Source organism: Elgaria multicarinata, chromosome 1 (assembly GCF_023053635.1).
Source record: "Elgaria multicarinata webbii isolate HBS135686 ecotype San Diego chromosome 1, rElgMul1.1.pri, whole genome shotgun sequence".
NCBI classification, from domain to species: Eukaryota; Metazoa; Chordata; class Lepidosauria; order Squamata; family Anguidae; genus Elgaria; species Elgaria multicarinata.
The window spans coordinates 88,874,925-88,900,042 of record NC_086171.1 but is presented as its reverse complement, the minus strand read 5'-3'; the positions used below and the strand labels follow the sequence as shown (position 1 = coordinate 88,900,042).

Sequence of the window (25,118 nt, the reverse complement as noted above, 5' to 3'; positions counted from 1 at the left end):
TTTAAAGCAACATGCTGAAACCAAAGGCAGGAGTGAAGAATGCAGGGCAGACTGGGGGTCCTAAGACAGAACACCGTCCCCGATGGCTATTGAAATGTTGAGAATACCATAGGTGTTGTATCCCATGTGAGTTCGGTTTTGTAAAGAAGTTTTAAAACTGTGTTAATTTGATTGATTGTAGCTCCTGAGGAAGGATTGTTTTTAATCCGAAACGTCGAGCATTCTGGACACAGACGAGAATTATTAAAGATTTTAATCACTTTTATCGGCACCAGAGCTAGTCTCTCAATCCGCGCCTGTATAGCTTACAAGGCCGTTGTGTTGGTGGGCTGTAGACGTGTCCCTTTCTTTAAGCACGCCCGGGGCACTTTTACTCTGCCAAGCGCTTTATTGGTTTCATTACTGGCTCTTTCTAAATCATTTTATTTATTGCTGTTTTTATTAATGTTGAATGCTCTGCTCAAATACTTTGCTTTTAATATATATATTTTTATCATAAACTGTCTTGTGTGGATTTGTCCTAAAAGGTAGCGTAGAAACAAATAATAATAATGTGCCTTCAATAGCAGCCTGCTGATATTTAAGTAAGCAAAGCTTCCTTCTGCTCTGAAATGTAGCTCCCTGCTAGGCAAAGCTTCCCCTGCTTCTTTGCTTTGTATCAGGCTGCTGTTAAAACATGAGGGCCAGTGAGGGTGGGGTGGGAGAATGCAGTGAGCAACTTCCTTAGAGCTATCAGTTACTGCCCCTGTTCAGACAACATGCTAAGTCTTGGGGGTTAAGCATTTTGAGCTAAACATTATGGCTTAGCATGTCATGTGAACCATTCCTAATCATGGTGGCTACGTAACCACAGTTTAAACACTCTCAGGGCCTTGCTAGACGATGGAGTAGCCCAGTGCGAGCCCCGGACTGGTCCCTGTGCGTCCAGATGATGCACAGGGGAACCCGGGCTCAGGCAGGGGTAACCCTCCCTTGGCCCGGGATAACCGGCACCAATTGTGGCCCAGTATTTTCCGCGGTCTCGGGCTGACCCCGAGACCATGGGCATGTTGCCCTTTCCATCGCTTTTCCCGGATACTGCATTTACTCGCAAGTAGCCGGGAAAAGCGGCGGGTGGCGCGCAGTGCTCCGCTGCAGCGCTGTGACCATCAGGGCAAGGTGGGGAGATGGGGGGGAAGCTGGAGCCGGGGGGAATGAGGTGGAAACCGGAGCCAGGGTGATGGGGGGGAATCGGAGATCGTGGGGGATGGGGGGATCGGAGATCGCAGGGGATGGGGGGATCAGAGATCGCAGGGGATGGGGGGGATCGGAGATTGCGGGCGGGCGGGGGGGAATCGGAAATCACAGGCAAGTGGGGGGGATCGCGGCCGGGGGGTGGGGAAATCGGGGTGGGGGAGCGGGGAACCCTTTATTTTTTTAAAAAAAAAACCCTACCTTTGCCAATGGTGCACTCCTGCGCACCCGGCCCTTTAAGGAAGACACAAAATAGAGGACGCGACGGGGCTTTCCTGCAGCCCATCGCATCTGATGTCTGGACTGGAGAGACAGCCCGCACTACTTGTAGCGCGGGCTCGCCGCTCCTCCAGCACGGATTCCCAGGTAGGTCTAGTAAGGCCCTCACTAACCATTTGCTACAAAGGGGTTAGAGGCCTAACTGGCTTAGCACGTCGTTGTCTGAACAGGCCCACTGTGTTTTATATAATTGTCAAAGGGGTAGATTCACCCCCTTCGTTCCTACAGCAAAAAATAAAAACAGTGAAGTCGAAAAATATGAGGTATGTGATAATGGAACTTTCCTTTAAATTTAATTACTAAAGTAATCGTGTTTCTTCGTTTTCACCTTTCTTCTACCTGGAAATCCAAGACATTTGCAATACCCAAAGCTATTCAAAGAGCAGATCAGTCCAGTTTAATCCAGCTTTATCTGTGCACAAGTAACAGCCCCAGTCGACAGTGTGAATCTGCATCAAGAAACACAACATTCAGGATCACTGGGCCTGAATGACCACCATGGTGCAGATGTGCTCTTTCTGGGCCAGGGTTTTATTTTGATCCCCCACATTAAACTTGCTATTTGGAAGGGACAGATATTCTGAGAGCAGTAATTAGATGAATTTCCAAGTCAAATCAAGCTGTTTTCAATGCCCTTATTCAGCACTTGATATCTGATATTTATCTATTTTGTGAATGAGTATGTTTTTTCCATTGCTTTTCTGTTCATATTGTGACACACTTTTTTGTAGTATTATTTTGTATGTATGTCTGTTTTGAGATTTCTTAATGGAATAAAAATATCCTTCTAGAAAAGAAGGTGTAAGCAATTTCCACTTTATTGTAGAGATTTTGATGATAGCACTGTTTATTTGCCAGCCGTCTTCTTGCCTAGTCTCTGTTAAGAGAGGAGGGGTTTTCTGTGGTGATGGGGGGTTTGAGGGTGGCATTTCAGTAATGGCTGTACCCTGCTATCTGTCATGAGACCCAGGGCATTATTTATAGCAGCAGAATCTTCAACAGCCTGATTGGTGCCACACCTCTGTTTTTAGGAAGAATAGAGCTCCCCATGGTTTTCATCTTGCAAAGGTAATCAGTTTGCATGACCAGCAATCCTGCAAAACCAGAAATGCCTACTCAAAGGGAGCTAAATTGTGTTAGAAATTAACTGAACAGGTTTTGTGGGGAAATACAAGTCAAAGTATTTAAGGCCAAAATTTGATAGCTTCATTTTAGAGATCACGTACACTGAACACATGATCAAACTAACCAATTTTTAACATTGGCAAGATGCAAGATTGTTCTGCAGGGTTGTAGATACTCCAAATTACTCAATTTGAGCAAACGCCAGAAGGATGTTTCCTGGAACAACTGCAATGGAATAAATGGAACCTGCACAGTAATGCTCTCGGGCAGCTCCCATTCATTTATATGGATCCTACCCTTTTCCATCTTTAAACACATTTTGTTTCTGGGAAGTATCAGAGAACAGGCTCCACTGAAATGCCATAAGCCAACAGAAATACTCACACCCATGGCTGTAGTCTTCACACTAAGAATTCTCTGAAAATGTATTCTATGCAGTTCCTATACATTGATATACAGATTCAGGCAATCTTTCAGCTCAAACTGACATTACTCCATCGTGTAATTGCAGAGAAGGAAAATACTTACTTGCCGTTGTTAAAGATGACGGTACAGTTGGGCCAACAGTCATGATTTGCCAGGCAAAGGTTGGGGAAAATGCCCACGCCAACGGCTTGCAGGCCCCGCTGGTCACTCAGGGTGAAACCATTGCAGTTTATCTGCTCCCACAAAATATAAGAGCAAAACAGATTAGGGGAAATGGGGTATTCTAGATTAGGGATAACCAGTGTCTGTATTCTCAGGGGTGACTCCATTTCCCAGATAGTGTTTCAAAAACAGAAAGGAACCCTGCAAACTTTAAAGGCTTCCTTTACACAAATCCCTCTGCACCTATTTGTCTGAAATTTGGAAGATGTTCCCATTCTAATCAATAGAGATGACACCTGAAACCAGTGGAGGCTGGTGGCTTCTATGTCAGTGCGGTAGTGAATCCGGGTATCAGTCAGAACCAATTAGAACTTTTACGGAGCTATCCATGGTGCTTCTTTAGAGTTCTGGCTGGTTCTGACTGAAACCTGGAGCAGATTCACTGTTCCACTGACATCGAAGCTACCTGACTGCATTGCCTGAAACTTGAGAATATTTATTTATTTATTACATTTATATACTGCCCCATAGCTAAAGCTCTCTGGGCGGTTTACAGAAGTTAAAAACAGTAAACATTAAAAAAGTATACAAAATTTAAGAATCATCAGAAACATAAAAACAACAATATAAAAACAACAGTATCATCTGGGGGGTCCGTTAGAAAACAAACTTAGTGTTGTTAAATGCCTGGGAGAAGAGAAAAGTCTTGACCTGGCGCCTGAAAGATAACAGTGTTGGCACCAGGCAAGCCTCATCGAGGAGATCATTCCACAGTCAGGGGGCCACCACCGAAAAGGCCCTCTCCCTTGTTGCCATCCTCCGAACTTCCCTCGGAGTAGGCACTCAGAGGAGGACCTTAGATGTTGAGCACAGTGTGCAGGGACAAGGCCAGCCCAAAATCTCACCCATAATATGAGTGAGGTCACCCACAATATGAGCCCACAAACTGGGCTCCATGGCTCTCCACCACTAATATATAGTTCTTCCTTTATTCTCCCAGGCCTGTGTTACTAGGCAGACATACCACACCCAATATGTGAGAGATATACTGCATGCCAAACTGCTTGCTCTCAGGTGGCCAGAACTCCAGGAAACTCTCCACATCAATTCTCAGCTCCTTCTTCTCCTCCTCTCCAAAATGTTCCACGTGGTTCTGCAGGTTGTCAATGGAGACTAAACAGCCCTCTGTCAGGCCTCCTCCTTCTTTCTCTATTCTCCACATGATTCGGGCAGCCAACCTAGCAGGCCAAAAATATATATATTTATCCACTGCACGTTAGTGAGAACCAATCACAAAACCTGGTTGCTTTTCTCATATTCTGAAGAGTGGGATAGTGATGTCCTTAGAGTATACCACCCTGTTTCCCATATGTGGCCAGCAAGATACCTCCGATATGCTCACATGCAGATCATAACGGCCTTCCCTCTTGTTGGGCTTCAGCATCTGGCATTCAAAGTTTTACCCTGAACATGAAGTTTGTTAAGACTCATTGTTCTTTATTGTCCTGTCCCATCTCTAACGTTGTCCAATCCTAAAACAAGAAAATAGTTGTTGTTTTTCCCAAGGGAAGCTTTTATGCTTTTGTATGGAACATTTAGAGCTCAGATGATCTTGCTCAGGGGATATTTTACTGGGAATGGGAAAGCAACATGAACATTATAAAATGACATGGGACCAAGATATGGAAAGACAGTTGAGTAGTCAAGAGTGGGAAAAGTCTGGGCCCGATTCAAAGTGCTGGTATTGACATTTAAAGCCCTAAACAGCTTGCGGTCAGGCTATCTGAAGTAACGCCTCCTCCCGTATGTACCTGCCCGGACCCTAAGGTCATCCTCAGGGGTCCTTCTCCACGAGCCCCTGCCAAAGGAAGTGAGGCAGGTGGCTACCAGGAGGAGCAGGGCCTTCTCTGCTGTGGCACCCCGGCTGTGGAATGAGCTCCAGTCTATAAATAAATTTTAACTCGGTGTTTTAAATTTGTAATTTTGCATTGCTGCTGTTTTTATCTGGTTGAGCTTTTATATTGTATTTTATAGTATGGTTTTATACTGTTGTTTTATACTTTGAATGTTTTTAATTTTTGTGAACCGCCCAGAGAGCTCCAGCTATTGGGTGGCATAGAAATGTAATAAAATAATAAATAAATAAATAAATAAATAAATAAAGATATGGAACCAACGTTTATTAAAGACTATGTCAGTAAGAATAAAGGAAAATTATAATAAATTGATATGGAGGTGGTATCTAACACCAGTAAGACTACATCAAATGGATAAAAAGTATTCTGTATATTGTTGGAGAGGATGTCAGAAAAAAGGCACTTATTTCCATATGTGGTGGACTTGTGAAGCTATTCAGAGGTTTTGGCAAATTATATTTAAAGAGATAAATGATATAATGGGATGGAAGGTAAAGATAGGGCCAAGGACAGCACTGTTATCAATATATGAAGGGGTTAAATGTACACAAAATAGTAAAGACTTAATAAACAACTTATTAACTGCAGCTAGATTAATAATTGCCAGGAATTGGAAGGGACAAAGGGATTATCAAATAGAAGAATGGTATAAAGAAGTCTGGGACATAGCTATTAATGACAGACTCACGAGTAGTATTAAAGTTAAGAGAGGAGTGTGGAAGCGAAATGACTTTGATGAGATTTGGAGACCATTTGTTAAATTTGTATTAGGAAAAGGGAAAGGGAGTAAACCGTCGCAGGATACATTGCAATTTTGGAAAGGAGAATAAGGGTCCCAGGGGTGGGGTGCACGAGACAGTATTATATTATCTCAACAACTTCTTTTTAAATTTCATTATTGTGGTATATTAAGTTGATGAGGTGTGATTATTGTATGTGTTATAAAATCCAAATAAAAAAATATTTTAAAAAGGAGATATTTTACTGAGAAAATATGAACATTATTTCTTTTGCCCCTTGCCCAAAAAAGAGGGCCATTTTGCCACATGTTCTCCACCACCATGTATGTGTGTGCATCTGCTGACATCCCCTCCCCCAATGCCCCAGAATAACACTAGGTCTGGAGAATTGTGGGTGTCACAAAATGGCCACCAACACAGTGGCGCAAGGAACCCCTTAGGAAGAGCCTTTGGGAAGTAGCCACCTTCCGGTGGAATTCTATGAGGCTCTTTGTCTGTGTCCATCCACTGAACTTGTGACAGAGCAGTAACAAAGGGTATGGACAGGCTATAGAGGCACAACACAAGGCAAGCTCTCGTGGGCACAGCCTACGTGGGGAGGGGATGCCATGCTGTGGCTTGTGGGACAACCTAGCTACAAAAGGAGACAGTCACATGGGCTGCAATGAAGCACTGAACAATCTGAGAAGTCCATTCTCAAGATCTATTGTAACCTTGCAGAAGATTCAGGGATGGAATCCTCAGCTCATAAACAGCTGGGGTTCACCTCTTGGACTGTAGGATGCGGCTACATGGGGTGACAGAATCTCTAGGGCTGATGCTGCTAACAAAGCAGCTTCTCTTAAATGGCTTTGAGAAGGGGAGAATCAGCCTTATTTTTTTTCTACAAATACACTCATAGTTGGCAACCTTCCAGAAGGACTGGAAGCATACTTTCCATTGCAGCTCACAATACCTTCCTGTCTCATGTATCACAATGGGGCATTTTTACCCGGCTCCTATAAATAGGATGCTTGATAAGTGAAGGGGCTAAATCTGTCAGAGAGCAAATGGCAATTCCAGAATAGAGCCCAAGCGATCCTCCTTTGCTTTCTTACTCTTCCAGAATATTAACTTGCTCAAGTAGCTTTTGAAACATCTACTTGTTTCACAGTTTAGCATTAGAGGCATCTCTTCTAAAACAATGCTCACAATGAACGTTACTATAAAACCTGTCTGTTTTCTCTCTATTTCTTTTTGCACCTAAAAAGGAACCTGTGTGTTTCACTTAAGGTTGGAGATGGCTCCCAGTAGCAGCTGGATGTGGGGTTTGGTTTGGTTTTTTAAAAATGGGAGACTAACCATTGTTTGTTTGGTTCTTCATCTCAACAGTTCTAGGAGTAGCACACTGGTTTGTGATCTTTAAGTTGACCTAACAAAGGTAGTACCCTAAAATGGATATTGATTTTTTTAATGAAAAGTCCAAAATATCCTCTAGCTTCTTTTTATTTATGTCCTTTACTACCATCTGTGATTTTCTGATCACTTGGCAAACAAAATTTAAATCCACTGAGACATCATAATGGCGAACAATAGTTATTTGAGGCATTTATATCTTACTACTTTTCTCTGAAAGGTACTCAGAGGTGCTTACAAATAAGTTAAAACAATAAACAAAATTAATATAAAACACAGTAGAGCAGAAGCAATTAAGCAATATAAAAACTGAACATAAGGGATGGACAGATCTGGAATGGCTTGTTGAATAAAAAGGGTTTTCGCCAAGATATCAAACTCAGACCCAGGCAGTCTTTCCTAAGGAGGATGTTCTAGTGTTGGGGCACCATGATTAAATGGCTCATTTCAAGCCATCCCCTACCTCTCGTCCAAAGGCTTGGGGAGGGGACTTGGAGAAGGGCCTTTGAAAATCATCTCAGTGTTTGAACAGGTTCACATGGGAGAAGATGGACTACCTGGCTCCCAAGTTCTTTGGGTCTTTAAAGATTAAGAGCAGCTTCTTGACTTGTACCTAAAAAGGGCTGGGATCAGTTTGTGGGTAGAAGTGGTGTGGATGGGGGAGGCTGTATGGTCCTTAGTATTGGGATAAGACACCCTCCACAACCTGAGTTGAGTTGATACATCAGTTTACACCACAAATGGTTGCCTTGGATTAGACCTAAAAGGGATGATGGACCGAAATGAGACTGGAAGTAAAGGCATTCCTTAGTAGGTTGACCATCTCCAGTATTGCAGTACTCCAGAGATCATGGGCCATCGTTTTCAGGAGTTCAATGATGATGAAATTACACAAGAGAAGTTGCAGACAAAGCAGTACAAGTTGGCAACCCCCCCTGCCCCACAAATACTGGATTCCTTGCATATCCAAGGGCAGAGCCCATTCAGTGATGGTTATTCACCTTTCAGAGATCTATTAAAAGTCTAAAGGGAGACATCATGTGCCCCAGGAATTCCATCTCTTCCTGGTCAAAGGCACACTTCTCTAATGTTGAATAGAGGTGGTGATTCTGTAGCAATTCTAGGTTAAGGTATTAAGTATTCATGATGGCCATGTTCTTCCAAGTTGTAGAAAAAAACCAAAAATGTTGTTTAAAGAAGCAACCTCAAATCAGTCCAGAAAGACATTGTTCACAAAGATCTGGACATTTCCAGGATTGTGCATAGACCAAACAGCGTTATGTTGTACTCAGAACAGCCATGCCACGTGCAGAACATGGTTTTCCATTCAGCCTTATCCTAGGCTGTATCTATCCGAGGTCACATTGGTGCCTCGCTATCTGACATCCTGCAATAGTGCTCCTCCAGGGTAATACCCATGGAAAGGAGCGCAAATGTGGGTTTTGGAGGTTCATGGGGCTGCCCCACCCCAGCACCCCCGTGTTCCTGCACCACCAACCATTGTTTCTCTCCTCCTCCTCCTCCCAGCACCCAAAAAAAAAGGAGTCATGGAGGGGAAAGTCAGCTCCTCGCCCCATTTTTTTTTACCAGTGTTTTGAGGTTGTTGTGGTTTTTTAAAAAAGATTGTGATTGTGCAGTTGCGCAATTGGCAATTCCAGAGAGGCGTGGAGATGAACCGCCACTTTCCCACTTTCCTGGTGTGCCCTGCAAATTTTTTATTTTATTTGTTACTTTATATTGGGAAGCTCTGCAAGGTTCAGGGAAGTGCGGAGGCGGTCCAGCAGCCACGCGGCTTGCTGGTCTGCCCCCTCCTTCCCCCTCCCCCTGTCCGGCCATGGCGACCAATCAGGGGTTGCTATTGGCTGGGACACGCCTCCGTTGCAACACTGAAGCAAGGCAACCTCTGCGCCTTGCTGACAGGGAAAAGTCGCAGTATGTAGCCGACTTTTTTAAAGCAGAGCTTCGGGGGTTTGCCCCTGGGTGGCTTCACGATGGTGGCTGTATCGTTTAGCTGACCTGCCGCCACTGCAAATCCACCCCAGGGCAACCCCCTTGTCAAGACAAGGCCATAGATGCACACCAGGTGGTGCGACCCTCACAGGTCCACCTTTATAAACAGCTTGTTCCCTTGCAGGTGTTCAAAAAGTTCATTAATAAGTGATTGGGGATTAACATTTAAAGCCCTAAATGGTTTGGGGCCAGGTTATTTGAAGGAACGCCCCCTCCCATATGTGCCTGCTCAGACCTTAAGATCATCCACAGGAGTCCTTCTCCGTGAGCCCCTGCCAAAGGAAGTGAGGTAGGTGGCTACTAGGAGGAGGGCTCTCTCTGCTGTGGCACCCCGGCTTTGGAACGAGCTCCCCAGAGAGGTTCGCTTGGCACCTACATTGTTTTCTTTCCGTCGCCAGCTGAAGACCTTTTTATTTTTTCAGTATTTTAACACCTAATTTAACTTAAATTTAAACTTTGCTGTTTTAATCTCATATTTTAACCAATATTGATTTTTGCTGTTGTGGTTTTATTCTGGTTGTGCTTTTTATACTGTATTTCGTATGTGTGTTTTAAATTTGTTGGTTGTTATTATGCTCTTCATGGTTTTAATTTTTGTGAACCGCCCAGAGAGCTTCGGCTATTGGGCGGTATAGAAATGTAATAAATAAATAAATAAATAAATAAATAAATAAGTTCCTACTACTCAGTGCCAATGTGCTGTCTAATCTTGGTGAGACCAAGCTCATGGATGGGTTGGGAGGAGCAGGTCCAATAACCATTCTGGGGCTGCTGGAGAGAGGGAAGGAACAGGCAAGATCATGCATTTGGGGACGTGGGGGACATCTTTCAGGACCCTGGACAGAGCACAGGTGCTTGTCTTCCACTGGCCTGACTATCCCTCAGAGGCTCCACCCCTTGTTGTGGAATGGAAAATCCTAAAGGGGGAACCGTGTGGCCTGAGCAGTAGCTCTCCAACGCCTCCCTACTATTTCTTATTGGGGGCCTGGCCTGTGTTACAGAAGGCTCTGTGGAGCGTGAGGTCCTTGGGGAAGAGGATACTGGCCTCTCTGTGGAATCTGGGTCAGAGTTGTAGCATCAGGGGGGCCTTCGAGTGAGGCAGGCGTCTTCTGGGTGTTGGACTCCCGACTTGGTATTAGGGTCCAGTCCAGCACTTGTATGTGGCTACTAGGAGGAGGGCTTTCTCTGCTGTGGCACCCCGGCTGTGGAACGAGCTCCCCAGAGAGATTTGCTTGGCACCTACATTGTTTTCCTTTCGTCGCCAGTTGAAAACCTTTTTATTTTCTCAGTATTTTAACACCTAATTTAACTTAAATTTAAATTCTGCTGTTCTAATTTCATATTTTAACCTATATCCATCTTTTCTGTGTGGTTTTATCCTGGTCGTGCTTTTTATATTGTATTTTGTATTTGTGTTTTTAAATTGTTGGTGGTTTTATTATGCTCTTCATGGTTTTAATTTTTGTGAATCGCCCAGAGAGCTTCAGCTATTGGGCGGTATAGAAATGAAATGAAATGAAATGAAATGAAATAAATAAATAAATAAAAATGTGCCAGTGGCTCCCTTAAATGGTCCCTTGTCTTTTGTGTGTCCATGTCCAGGTCAGGGTCAGAATGGGTATAACCAGTTTTAAAATCCATACTTTAATTCTGGGGTTGCTGTGAGTTTTGATGTATTTATTTTATTGTTGTATGTATTTCTGCTTTTGATTTTACGGTCTTTTGTTTTGCATCTAAATTATGTTTCCATTTGTTCATTGCTGGGGCCCAATGTGGTGGTGGCTGTAGGCACTAATGTACCCACAGGCTACTTCCTTGGTGCCTGACACATTCCCTGACTATCACGATTTTTTAAAAGATTGTTTTTAATTTTAAAAAATAACAATAACTGGGAGGCTGGCATGCTGCAAAGAGAAGCACATGAGCTTCCAGCACCATCTTTATTTCCAAGAATGCCTCTGAGCCCCACATGGGTCCCTGAGACATTCTTAGGGGTGGGTGGGTGGAAATAGAGGGCAGCTGCTGCCTAGTGATTTGTTTGAAGTAAGCTGGGGGCAGATAGGGAGCATACTGGGGGTCGGGGATAGAGAAGTGGGGAACGAGATGGTGTTTTGTCTGAACTTTTTAAGCCCACGTTGCCTGGCTCCTTTCTTTTTGGTGCATGTCTGTGTGGTGGGGGGAATGTTATGAGTTTCATCCCCAGTTTGCCTTCTGTAAACTGAGTATTTTGTTGTGCTCTCTGGGGACAAATATGTGATTTGTCATTTGGGGCATGGATTCCACCTCTGTCTTGTACTCAGCTTCCTTGCCGAGATACTTTACTTGTAGCCTCACCAGCTTGCCTTATGAGAAAAGGGTGTTGTTGACTGGCCACGCCCACCCTGGCAGCCATTTTGTTAATGGGCAAGTCCCTTCCCATGGCAACCATTCTGTGAGTGTGCGCCCACAATGCTCTCGAAATACCACCCATGCCTACTGGTCCTAAAATATTTAGGGACCCCTGGTTTATTGCAAGTCACCCAGAAGACTTTTTATTATGGGGTAGAATACAAATGTCATAAAAAGAAATAAAAAAATAAAAACGTCCATCTGTCAGGGATGCTTTAGGGTGGATTCCTGCATTGAGCAGGGGGTTGGACTCGATGGCCTTGGAGGCCCCTTCCAACTCTTCTATTCTATGATTCTATGATTCTCATAAATATCACATTATACATGAAGTTGCTCTCTTCTATTTGTGTGGCAAGGCCCACAGGCAAACAACTCAGGTTGATAAGGGGAGGGTTCTACCAAATTCTGAGACCGTCATCAACGTCAACCTTGCCAGCCACTTAAGCCAGAGCTATTCCACTCACCGGATATTCTCGTTGGGTGCTTTCCCATGCTTCTTGATGGCAGAGCACTCGCTCTTGTGGTTCACCCAGGCATCCTTCTGGCAGGTCCGATCACAGTAGTGGGCAAACTTGCACTGACCACAGCGGTGGAGTTTCGCATGCCGTTTAAAGCAAGTGTGGCAGACGAGGTGAGTGAGGCTGAAAAGGGGGGAAATGGCATCATGAGAAGTGCATGATGGGAAGTGCATTCTAAGGCTTACTTGGCAAGATGCCACAGCAGCCAGCCTCCCAAACTGACCAGTGATCCCTCCCCCCGCCCCAAAGAACAGAATGGAAGATAAGTTTTTCTCAGACAGTAGGATGACAGGGCTCCTGTATCTTTAACAGTTGTTGTATAGAAAAGGGAATTTCAGCAGGTGTGATTTGTATGCATGCAGGCCCTGGTGAAATTCCCTCTTCATCATAACAGTTAAAGCTGCAGGAGCCCTTCCCTCTTTTGTATCTGATCAGTCTAGTGTAGCTCCTGTAGCTTTAAATGTTGTGATAAAGAGGGAATTTCACCAGGTGCTGCATGCATACAAATCACACCTGCTGAATTCTCTTCTCAACACAAAAAGACAGGAGCCCTGTCCTCCTTTTCATATGGTCACCCTATCAGACAGGCCGTGTGCAAGATATTTTAGTGCTGGATAGATTCATGTGTCAAGCCCAGCCCAGCTCACAATCAATGTGAAACACAATGATCCAACCGTGATGGGGAAATATTGTTCAAGTTTTATTGTATGCGTTAAGGTGGATTCCTGCATTGAGCAGTGGGGTGGACTCGATGGCCTTATAGGCCCCTTCCAACTCTACTACTCTTTGATTCTATATAGAGTTATGGCACGCTCATGATTGGCCACTCATGGAATTTCTGGGGTCATTTACATGATGCCGTCAACATCCAGGACATTTCTTGCTCCTTCTCCCCAGAAATCTTGCTTAAAAAACACTCAGAGATAATTGGATATCTAAAATAATTGCGGGATTAATTTCACCACTAGATGGTGCTGTTCCATTGAGCTTTATGAAACATTCTGCCAGAGGGGAAGGCTTCAATTACAAATCACATGGTCACATCTTAAGGAGCTGGAGTGAATGCAGAAAAGCCCAAGGGGAGAAAAAAAGGCTGGTAAGGAGGTGGGTTTTTTCCTTAATGTAGAAATGTTTATAGTTGCAGCATTCCATGCCTTATGCATCCAACACCAGGAACCTGGTGCCAGCCCACCCAATATTGCACCCATGCATTTACAAGTGGTTGTTAAAAACTAGCAAACCATCCATGAAAGTATCAAAGGCAGAATGCCCTCATTTCCCATCCACTCCATCTGAACCCTTCCAGACCCACTTCCTCCCACTGCCAAACCTCCCTTGTTTCTACCCACTCTACCACTTGCTGCAGACTCTCTCACTCACCTCCCCCCTTGCCCCAACCCTTATCCTCCCCTGCACTGCACCATCCCTTCCCCCAACTTCTGATAGTGAAGGTGTACAGACTAGAACAGCATCCCTGCCGCCACTGGTGCTCTGTACACTGCATGTCCAGTTGTCTAGATCAGGGGTGGGCAACCTGGCGCCTTCCTGATGTTTTGCACTACAACTCCCATAATCCCTGACCTTTGACCATGCTGGCTCAGGCTTATGGAAGTTGTACTCCAAAACACCTGGTGGGCAGTTTGCCCCTAATCCAGAGAATCTGACTTGGGAGTATTGAGATGGAGGAGAGAAGCGCTGGAGGACTATCAGAAGAGCATTTTTAAATTTGTACTTATTTTTAAACATTATAAACCATTATATGTAAGTTGATTTATTGCACTGTTTTAGGTGATTTTATGTACACCACCCTGAAATTATTTTCGGGACGAAGACATGATTTATTGGGTGAGCGTATGAAAAGGAGGACAGGGCTCCTGTATCTTTAACAGTTGTATTGAAAAGGGAATTTCAGCAGGTGTCATTTGTAGATATGGGGAACCTGGTGAAATTCCCTCTTCATCACACCAGTTAAAGCTGCAGGTGCCCTTCCCTCTTTTAAATCTGGTCACTCTAGTATAGCTCCTGCACCTTTAACGGTTGTAATGAAGAGGGAATTTCCCCAGGTTCTCCATATATACAAATGACACCAGCTGAAATTCCCTTTTCTATGCAACTGTTAAAAATACAGGCACCCTGTCCTCCTTTTCATACGGTCACCCTATAAACCATGCCTTCATCCTGAAAATAATTTCAGGGTGGTGTACATAAAATCACCTAAAACAGTGCAATAAATCAACTTACATATAATACAATAAAAGCAATCTAAAATCTAATCATCAAACAATTAAATCAAGAGGCCTAATGCTATTTCAACCAACAAAAGGGATACTAATTTGAATTTTAAAATGGAAAACTATGTAAATTTGTTTTAAAATGCACAAATAAAAATGTGTTGTTGTTTTTTTTAAAAGAAGAAGATAGCATTGGTGCCAGGCACACCTCCCATAGGAGGGTATTCCAAAGTCAGGCCCGCTCTTTTGTCAATGATAAATGCTCTTCTCTTATAGAAGGAGTACATAGAAAAGCCTCCTGTGATGATCTTAATGCACAGGCAGATGGGCAGATTTTGCCACAGAAGCTGAACTTGTAACGTATGCTCAGTATAGAGTCTCCAATGAAACTGCTACTATTTAGCACTATAAGGCATTCAGAATCACAGACATATATAGCCAGGGCATTGCATTCAATAAGCAAAAGAGAGATGTAACATAAGAGTGATTCGCTGAAAATAGTTTTTCTTTTCTTTTCTATATCACTGAATCTGTAGACTATCACTTCATTGTGTCTTGATTATAGTTTTGTAGGACTACCGGGGTCCAGATAGAATTGCATTGGGACTGGATTTGGCTTACAGGTACCAGAATGCCCACACTTATGTTAAACTCTCACTGTATACAGGGACTGTGTCCGTTGTCCTTTGTATAGCACTGGCAGCGCTGGCAACTGGGGGGATGCAGGAGGAGAGGGGCGGGTGAGAGAGTTGTTCCCTGCATCCTCTCAATTGTGCTCTGGAACAGGACAAGAAGTAATGCCCCTGTGTTGAATAGTGTCTTGATCACTTCAGCTATACTCACCAAGGGGGACGGAAGTGGTTCAATTACATCTTTTAGCTTTGCTTTGTGAACCACTCAGAGAGCTTTGGCTAGAAAATAATAAACAAATACATTCCTATATTTTATGTATAAAAATATTTATGTGCCACCTTTTGGCCTGAAAAGTAATGAAGTGTTTATCTAGGACTTTCAATAAACCGGCCTTTTATGTGATTGTGGCACTTTTTTTAGAGCTCTTTGAAACACCTTGGTAATCTCTCATGCAATGGGTTGTCTGCAGCTGTTCTTTGCACAAGAACCAGCTGTCTCCATAAATTTCATTTTAAGTGCAGGGGATATTTAGTCAAAGGTGACACAACAGCTGCGAGCCAGCCTCTGCCTTCCTTTCCGATTCTGTTATAGTTCATGGTTTACACTTCGAATTAGAATCATAGAATCATAGAATCATAGAATAGCAGAGTTGGAAGGGGCCTACAAGGCCATCGAGGTCAACCCCCTGCTCAATGCAGGAAGCAAGGGGTTGGACTCGATGGCCTTGTAGGCCCCTTCCAACTCTGCTATTCTATGATTCTATGACATTTGAGTTGACATTTGATTCTATGACATTTGAGTTATGGCATTTGAGTTTTCAAATGATAACTAGTAAATACTTTTAAAGAGATATTAAGAGATTGTTGTTGCTGTTACTATTACATTTCTTAGACACCTTTCTAAAACAAAAAAGACTCAGGGTGATTTACGATAGATTATAATACACAGCATTTGAAACAGCTACAATTATGCATTAAAATACAACTATTCCGAAACAAAAACAAAAAAACCTAAATCGTCAGTGGCAACTATAATTTGACTGATGCCTTAAACAACCCATTATATCCCATCAAATGCTTTCAAATGCCATCGAATGAGATGTATTCTTGGGGCATGAGAAACAGGGAACACACCGGGCAACATAAGGGTTGGGATAGTGATCAAACCTCCACGGACATTGCTGACCTCAGGAAATCGAACTGATTTGCAAATACTGAACAGCTAAACAGGCCAAGTGCCAAACATAATTTAGGCCTCAGACAAGAGAGCATTAAGGATGAAAGTTGTGGTGTCAATGCGGCACAAAGAGGCTTGGAAGCTGAAAAGAGCAAAGCTTCTGGTGTCAGTTAATAATAGTTGTAGATGTAGAGATAAAATCCTGGATTTGAGAAGGTCCAATACCAAGGAGCAGAGCTAGGGCCCCACAGAATTTGAAGAAAAGACAGAGAATGCCCCCAAAGCTCTGGGAGGCCTGTTAGTTTCCCACCTCTAATCCACCTCCCCCATGGGGTGCATTTTAAGGAACCCATCACCCTTTTTTTCAGATCTGATACTCCCAACTTTCCCCCGCCCCACTGCCGGGCACTTCTGTTCTCTGTTTTTAAATGACCTTTTAATCTGTACCATTTGCTTGAGGGGCTGAGATGCTCCTGTCACAGTGTCGCTTTCGCTACTGATTATTACTCCCCAAACCTGCATCGCTGCTGCAAAGTGGCAACGACAGGGTTACATGACAGGAGTGAGTGCAGGCTATCCAGCCAAGAAAATTCACAGCGCCATTGTCACACGGCGGTAATGCGCAGCAAATATTGAGCGACTGAAAATCTCCAAAAGCATTTTTTGCTGTTGTTTTCTGGCAACTCTGTGCAACATTGGAGCTTTGAAAGTCTGCCGCTGCGCTACAACGTTTCATTGAATTTATGTATTATACATGATAATTGTCCTTACTTTGATTCCAGAATAAGGTTTTAATGTCGGCATGGGGGCCATTGCTAAACACTCACCTGCAGCCCGCCCCCTGCCCTGTATTCTCACACCTACCCTGCCCTGGGATCCACCCCCTAACTATGCCCACTTTCTTAATCTGAACTGAAGCCACCACTGACACATGTACAAGCAACTGTGGTGACATCAGAGCAAAGTAAAAACTCATGGTAAAATGAGACAATGAAAATGCAAAGCTTCATGACCGGGGTGTGTCGTTTGCTGTGAATTGGCATCTTTGTCAAATAAACAACAGAGTGCAACTGTGCAGCCACGACAGGGTATATACAGCAGGGGTCCCCAACCCCCGGGCCACGGACCGGTACCGGTCCATGGCCTGTTAGAACCTGGGCTGCGTTCTCATTGACAACAATGCAATTTCTGCATTGACAACAACCAAAACGAGGTTACGGAGTAGACTGGACATAAGCAACACACTTCGGGTGTCACTGTCTCCCATCACCCCCGGATGGGACCATCTAGTTGCAGGAAAACAAGCTCAGGGCTCCCACTGATTCTGCATTATGGTGAGTTGTATAATTATTTCATTATATTTTACAATGTATTAATAGAAATAAAGTGCACAATAAATGTAATGTGCTTGAATCATCCCAAAACCATCTCAACACACAAAAATTGTCTTCCACGAAACCAGTCCCTGGTGCCAAAAAGGTTGGGGACTGCTGATACACGCCTATGGGCTCATTTTGTGCTGATTCTCCAACCAACATTCTAGAAGTCTGCAATAGCCTCACTGCTTCACCATAAGCAAAGTTCAGTCGAGAAGTAACCCCTGCCTGACAACTACCTTCAGCATCAGACCTTAGTGCTGAATCCATTTGAAATGTGTACCACCATCCTTCATAGGACTTAGCCGTTTGCCCTTAACAAGTTTCTGTCATCTGGCTCTAGGACTTACATCTCCAGAATGCTCAAGGAATAGGGTTGGAGGAGAGAAAGGGTTGATAAAATCAGCGGACCTTGCTCTTCTGCCTATTACGTAGCCCAGCTCCTAACCTTGTGCAGTATGTATCTCTTCCAACAGTTCAGGTTTGATAAGGCAATCCTGGTTTGCAAGGCTTATAATTGCAAATGAGATCACGATATGCAAGACATAAAACCTCAGGTGAAATTTGCAGATTTACAGTGGGAGTGATCAGATTGCTTTGGAGAAGCAGCACAAAGCAGATCTGCGGCAGCATCCTTGTGGGCTAAACCAGGCGAGCCGCAGAGTTGGGCATCTGTCAGAAGGGCCTGACTGGTTTCTATCAGCTGTCAAGTCAGTGGGGTGAAAAGGTGCTGCAGAGTTTGCTCTCCTTATATGGCAACAAGGAGACCGAAGCCTGGTTAAAAACAACTGCAGCTCAAACAATCTCTGTCGCTGCCAGGAAGAAAAGGCCTCCCAGAAGAGGCCACGAAGAGCAAAGGTAGCATATAAGAGCACTTGAGTTCTCTTCATGTACCATGGTGCAGCAAAGTTTTAGATGCAATGGGAGTGCAACCCTGTATCACATAGATGCAGGACTGTCCTCCCAGATCCTCGTTTCATCTCATCCCTGTAGTACAGTGTAATTATTAGCCCCACTTTACCCATTCAGGAATGGCCTGTACCTGTGAATAGAATTTGTCTTTTACCATACTGACTAATTGTACACTTGTGAACCACCATTACAAGAGGGTTTCCAGGTCATATTGCGTCCAGTTCTGGGCTCCACAATTGAAGAAGGACGCAGACAAGCTGGAGCGTGTTCAGAGGAGGGCAACCAGGATGATCAGGGGTCTGGAAACAAAGCCCTATGAAGAGAGACTGAGGGCCTTGCTAGACCTACTGGATAGTCCGGCCGGGAGTCGGGGCGACGGCGCACTACAGCTAGCGCACGCCGTCGCCCTTTTCCACACGTAAGACGCGACGGGGCAAGGGAAAGCCCCGTCGCGTCCACCATTTTTATTTTGAATTAAAGGGCCATGTGCGCAGGAGCGCACCACCGGAAAAGGTAGGTATTTTTAAAAATAAATATAGGGTCCCTGCTCCCCGTGCCCCTGATTCCACCCCCCACAATATCTGATGCCCCCCTGCCCGCTCACTCGCCCATTCTCCCCCCGTCCGCCATGCCCTGTCCCCCGTCCTTCTTTCTCCCCCTCCCCGATGCCCTGTCCACCGTCCATCTTTCCCTCCGATGCCCATGCCCGTCCTTCTTCCCCCATCCCCCATCCCCCATGCCCATGCTCATGCCCGTCCTTCTTCCCCCATCCACCATCCACCATGCCCGTGTCCGTCCTTCTTCCCCCCCCTCTCCTGCCGGGTCCGGCCAGCCCCTATCTCCCCCCCCCGTGATTCCCCCCCCAGCCTGATGGGCACAGCGCTCCTATGAGCGCTGTGCCCAGTCCGTGGCTTCTCCCGGCTACTCGCGATTAAGCAAGCAGCCGGGAAAAGCCACAGAAGTCGCTAGCCTCAGGCTGGGGCTGCGGAAAAGCCGGGCCATAAGCGAATCCACTTATCCTGGCTTAGGGGAGGCGTTAGCCCAGCCTGACCCCAGGATCCCCTGTGCCTCAACACCACGCTAACGCCTCGTCTAGCAACGGCCTGAAACAACTGGGCATGTTTAGCCTGGAGAAGAGAAGACTGAGGGGAGACATGAGAGCACTCTTCAAATACTTAAAAGGTTGTCACACAGAGGAGGGCCAGGATCTCTTCTCGATCCTCCCAGAGTGCAGGACACGGAATAACGGGCTCAAGTTAAAGGAAACCAGATTCCAGCTGGACATCAGGGAAAACTTCTTGACTGTTAGAGCAGTACGACAATGGAACCAGTTACCTAGGGAGGTTGTGGCTTCTCCCACACTAGAGGCCTTCAAGAGGCAGCTGAACAACCATCTGTCAGGGATGCTTTAGGGTGGATTCCTGCATTGAGCAGGGGGTTGGACTCGATGGCCTTGTAGGCCCCTTCCAACTCTGCTATTCTATGATTCTATGATTCATACAAGGCCCAAAGCAACTCCTGTGTGTGTGTTCCAAGCACTCACTGTGGGCTTGTGGGCAGGGAAACCTAAGAGGAAAACAACTGGATATTAATTGACCTGAGGTACAGTGTGTGTGTGTGTGTGTGTGTGTGTGTGTGTGTGTGTGTGTGACCTTACTGTGGCTGAAAGCGCAACGGGAAGTTATACCCTTCAGGACAGTTGGATTTTCTGGAAGCCAGTATGATTAACGGAGCTCCCAGGCTTTACAGATTTAAGACTTCCAGGAACCTAACTCTGTGGGCTTCCACCTTGCAGTAAGAGGGACACCGGTGAGTGGCTGACCTTCCTCCTTACAGCCACCCAGGCAGATGACGCAACATGCCCCAAGACCACGACTGCCCACTCTGAGAAATACAGCCCAGCCCTACAAGGCCAGGGTACTACCTCAAGGATCCAGGCAGACCAGACATCCGAGGAGGGATTGTGGTTGGGCTCGCTTCTATAGCACTCTTGATTTCTTGCTATGTTGTAGAAAACATCCTGGGTTATTCTTCTTTCCCGGTAGCATACTGTGCCATCACCTTTGCATTGAATGTGGTGGTTTTTAAAAATGTGAATAATCATCATAATTGCAATTGCAGCATGTATGGAGGAGAAATTTAATTCTTTCCTCTCCTGCCAGAGTCGTCCCAAGCTAGTATTTGCATTAGGATGAATCTGCCATTGGCATCAGTGGGGGACCCCAAAATAAATACTAGCTTCTGAAAAGAGGAATTTTTTTTAACTGCTCAGCACCACTACTTATGGGACCTGAATATTTCCTATTTATATATCACCACCTTGGTGATCATGTGAACCTGATCACACAGTTGTTTTAAATCTAAAAGGCGGGAGAAAGGAAACAGAACGTCACAATCCACAAATGTCCTGTCCTTCACAAAAAAGCAAATTGAAGTGTAACATTATGTTTGAAGTTTCCAATTAATATTGTGGAGCAGCACTTTAGCTGGGTTGATAATATAAAAAATTCTGGAATTGTGGAGTTGTGACTGGTCCCTACTCTTTCTGCGTTCATCTTTTTAACTTGGCTTTTTAAATTGTTGTGAAGTTTTTAATGTAATTTTTAAGATTTTACTATTGTTTTGACTGTGGGGTTTTTTTTTTATGTTTTTGAACTTTTGTCACCTCCCTTGGTTGGTCCCAGAGAGGCGGTATCAATAAATTACATAAAATAATAAAGAAATAATTCATTAAAGATCTCTTCATCATAATCTCCATGAGCAATGATGCAAGTCTTTCTTGGATACAAGGCAGTAACTCATTGCATCACGTCAAGCAGCCATAGCTGTGCTGCACATACAAATGCCCTGAGTGTAATGTGAGCTGCAGGGATAAGTTGCCAACATAGCATGTTAGAGACAGAGCTGAGAGTAAGAATGTGTTCTTAGGTTTCCAGTACATTGCATTCTGGAAACGACTAGCTACACTCAATGGAGGGGCTGAACTGCTGGGACACATGGTCCTATCATGGATTGCTTTTAGTTCCACATCACGCCTGTCCTTTTACAACTTCATCGGCTGCCAGTCCAGGTCCGAGCCCGATTCAAAGTGCTGGTATTAACATTTAAAGCCCTAAACGGCTTGGCGCCAGGCTATCTGAAGGAACGCCTCCTCCCATATGGAGGAGGTTGTGGGCTCTCCCACACTAGAGGCCTTCAAGAGGCAGCTGGACAACCCTCTGTCAGGGATGCTTTAGGGTGGATTCCTGCATTGAGCAGGGGGTTGGACTCAATGGCCTTGTAGGCCCCTTCCAACTCTGCTATTCTATGATTCTATGATTCTATGTACCTGCCCGGACCCTAAGGTCATCCTCAGGGGTCCTTCTCCGCAAGCCCCTGCCAAAGGAAGTGAGGCAGGTGGCTACCAGGAGGAGGGCCTTCTCTGCTGTGGCACCCTGGCTGTGGAATGAGCTCCCTAAGGAGGTTTGCTTGGCACCTACATTATATTAGGGTGACCATATGAAAAGGAGGACAGGGCTCTTGTATTTTTAACTGTTGTAGTGAAAAGGAAATTTCAGCTGGTGTCATTTGTATATATGGAGAACCTGGTGAAATTCCCTCTTCATCACACCAGTTAAAGCTGCAGGTGCCCTGCCCTCTTTCAAATCTGGTCACTCTAGTAGCTCTTGCACCTTTAACTGTTGTGATGAAGATGGACTTTCCCCAGGTTCTCCATATATACAAATGACACCTGCTGAAATTCCCTTTTCCATGCAACTGTTAAAGATACAGGAGCCCTGTCCTCCTTTTCATATGGTCACCCTACATTATATGCTTTTAGATGCCAGGTGAAGACCTTTTTATTCTCCCAGCATTTTAACAGTCTGTAAATAAATTTTAAATTTGTAATTTTGCATTGCTGCTGTTTTGATCTGGTTCAGCTTTTATATTGTATTTTATATTATGGTTTTATATTGTTGTTTTATACTTTGAATGGTTTTAATTTTCGTGAACCGCCCAGAGAGCTCCGGCTATTGGGCGGTATAGAAATGTAATAAATAAATAAATAAATAAAAGATTTGGGAATGCATGGCTGGCTCTTTCCTCAAAAGCCACTAACGTACATTGTACAATGTATGTTGTAACGTACAATGTACATCAATGTACATTGATGGTGCTATATAAATAAATAATAATAATAATAATAATAATAATAATAATAACGTGTTGAACGTAATAAAGGGTTCTGTCTCTCTCTGTATGTATGTATCGATCTCTTCCAAACATTAAGGAGTGTGGCCCAACTCATTATGGACATCATCACACGGGAGGAAATCGCATTTCCTTACCGTCGCTTCTCCGCCCCTGTTTTTACCCTCATCACTTCCTCTTTCTTCCCGAAGGGGAAAGAGGAAAGAAAGACCGTGTAGCCAATTCAGGGTCTGATTTTATCGCGACACTTTTCCGATACACAGCAGGATATGGCACCACATTCTTTCCCCCTCTTTTTAAACAGTTTAAAAGGGGTCTATTTTGGTACGGAAAAATGAGCGAGAGGCGCGCGGGAGGTGGACAATGTCATCCAAAGGGCATGCATACATCCGTAAGTGGGTAGTAGATAGCGTGCGATAAAACACTCATCTGATGAACCTCTATATCTTGGCAATACTAATCTATTCAATACAACTCTGTATTGACTTAAGCATTGGGTGAGGAGTGCAGAGGATTGTGGTAGAAACATCTTTCATACAGCCACTTCGGAAATATTCTGAGACAGTCCTGACCATTTTTCTACTGCACTTCATTTTTTCTTTTTACTCTGAGAGCTGCTAGTGTTGCTTTTGACACCGGCCACAATTCAGTGCAGTGCTAAGCTAGTTGAAGTGTGTTCCCAGAGGAGGCTTTTATCCCACCACCATCATGCTTCATTCATGAAATTTTACAGCAGGTCCAGACGACATCATCTTCCACTAACAGCCCTTCTGTTTTTCCTACCACTTTTTCCATTTATTTTCCTAAAATCCATTGCCCCCTCTGCCCCCCTCCTCCCTGCACAGGCCTGGTGGCCATTACCCAAAAGCACAAAAAAAGAGGGTGAGGCGTGTATCTCGTCACTCTAATATAGCTCCTGCAGCTTTAACAGTTGTGATGAAGAGGGAATTTCACTAACTGCTACATGCGTAGAAATGACACCTGCTGAAATTCCCTTTTCATGTGGTCACTCTATTCAGCATAGGAAGAGGGAGAGAAACAAGCAGCTATAATTTCTACGATTGTACAGAAGCATAAAAAAAAATATTGTCACATTCACTGCTCCAAATCAAACATATATAACAGCTGTAAGCCCAACACTCATCAGCTCATAACCAGAAGACTGCTGGTTATTAGGAACATAATGGTCTGGAATTCCACAATGAGAATTTTTATACTATATGTGTTATTCTAGAAAACCTCCAATAATTAAAAAGAATACAAGTGGGCAAGGAAGAAAGGAAACAAAAAGAGAGTTTTATTAGACCAACTTCAGTCTTAATTGCATCTTTTCAAATTACACCAAAGACTCTGCTCAGCAAGCTCTACTTTTAATGGTTTTTAATGCTTTATGTGTGTATGGTCTGTGTTTAGAATTTTAAATTTTGTATACTCGTTTTTATCTTAATTTTAGAATTTCTGTAAACCGTCCAGAGAGCTCTGGCTATGGGGGCGGTATATAAGTATAATAAATAAATAAATACTGCAACCCTAAACTTAATTTTAACTTAAATTTAAATTTTACTGTTTTAAACTCTGTATTTTAATTTTATATCAATTTTGCTGTGTGGTTTTTATCCTGGTTGTGCTTTTTATACTGTATTTCGTATTTGTGCTTTTAACCTGTTGGTTGTTTTAGTATGGTTTTAATTTTTGTGAACCGCCCAGAGAGCTTCAGCTATTGGGCGGTATAAAAATGTAATAAATAAATAAATAAATAAATAAACCCACCCAATCCCTGGCACAACCTCTGACCCCAAGGTCACCCTTCTTAGCGTACAGCAGCACTTTAGCCATTTCTTCCCAAACGAGTCAAGATGCCGGCAAAAGGCACTTTATGCCACCAGAAGAACCGTCTGAGTTCTTCCCTTAAGCACCACAGCTGAACAGGAATTAGAAGATGAGATGTGCAAGGAAAGAACTCTATTGCTATTCAAACAGAGATGTGTATTGGAGGGGAGAATTGAAAAAAAAGCCCTTTGTCCGTAAGGGCGGTGAATCCATTTCACTGTCCATAGGGGTGGTGAATCCACTCAGAACCGGTCTGCACTCTTGGATAGCTCCTTTAGAGTTCTGACTGTTGTTGACTGAAACCCAGAATGGATTCACCGCCCCACTGACATAAGAGACACCAGCCTCCACTGGCACATCTAGGCCTGTACACATAAGCTTCCCTGCCTCAAACATTCAAGCTAGCAGGTGGTTAGCAGGGGCAGGAGGAGCCTTGTTGTCATCAGGTGCGGGGTCAGGGGCGTTTGACGGCCTTAGTGAAACAGTACCAAAATGAGACATGCACACCTTTGACATATAAGTCCATTGCAGGTGATAACAACAACCACAACAGGTAATAAATGTTTAGCATTCACAT

At 44.2% G+C, this 25,118-nt stretch overlaps 1 protein-coding gene across 2 annotated transcripts in view; it reads right to left on the bottom strand.

The window, feature by feature from the left end:
- The window catches only part of SMYD1 (SET and MYND domain containing 1), a 44,477-nt gene that overhangs the window by 18,296 nt on the left and 1,063 nt on the right, over positions 1-25,118 (bottom strand). For both annotated transcript variants that reach the window (XM_063131537.1, XM_063131544.1), the window contains exons 2-4: positions 12,139-12,315; positions 4,250-4,463; positions 3,166-3,296 (exon numbers count right to left, since the gene is read on the bottom strand). In XM_063131537.1, coding sequence (XP_062987607.1) covers positions 3,166-3,296; positions 4,250-4,463; positions 12,139-12,315 — 522 coding nt within the window. The remainder of the gene's footprint in view (positions 1-3,165; positions 3,297-4,249; positions 4,464-12,138; positions 12,316-25,118) is intronic.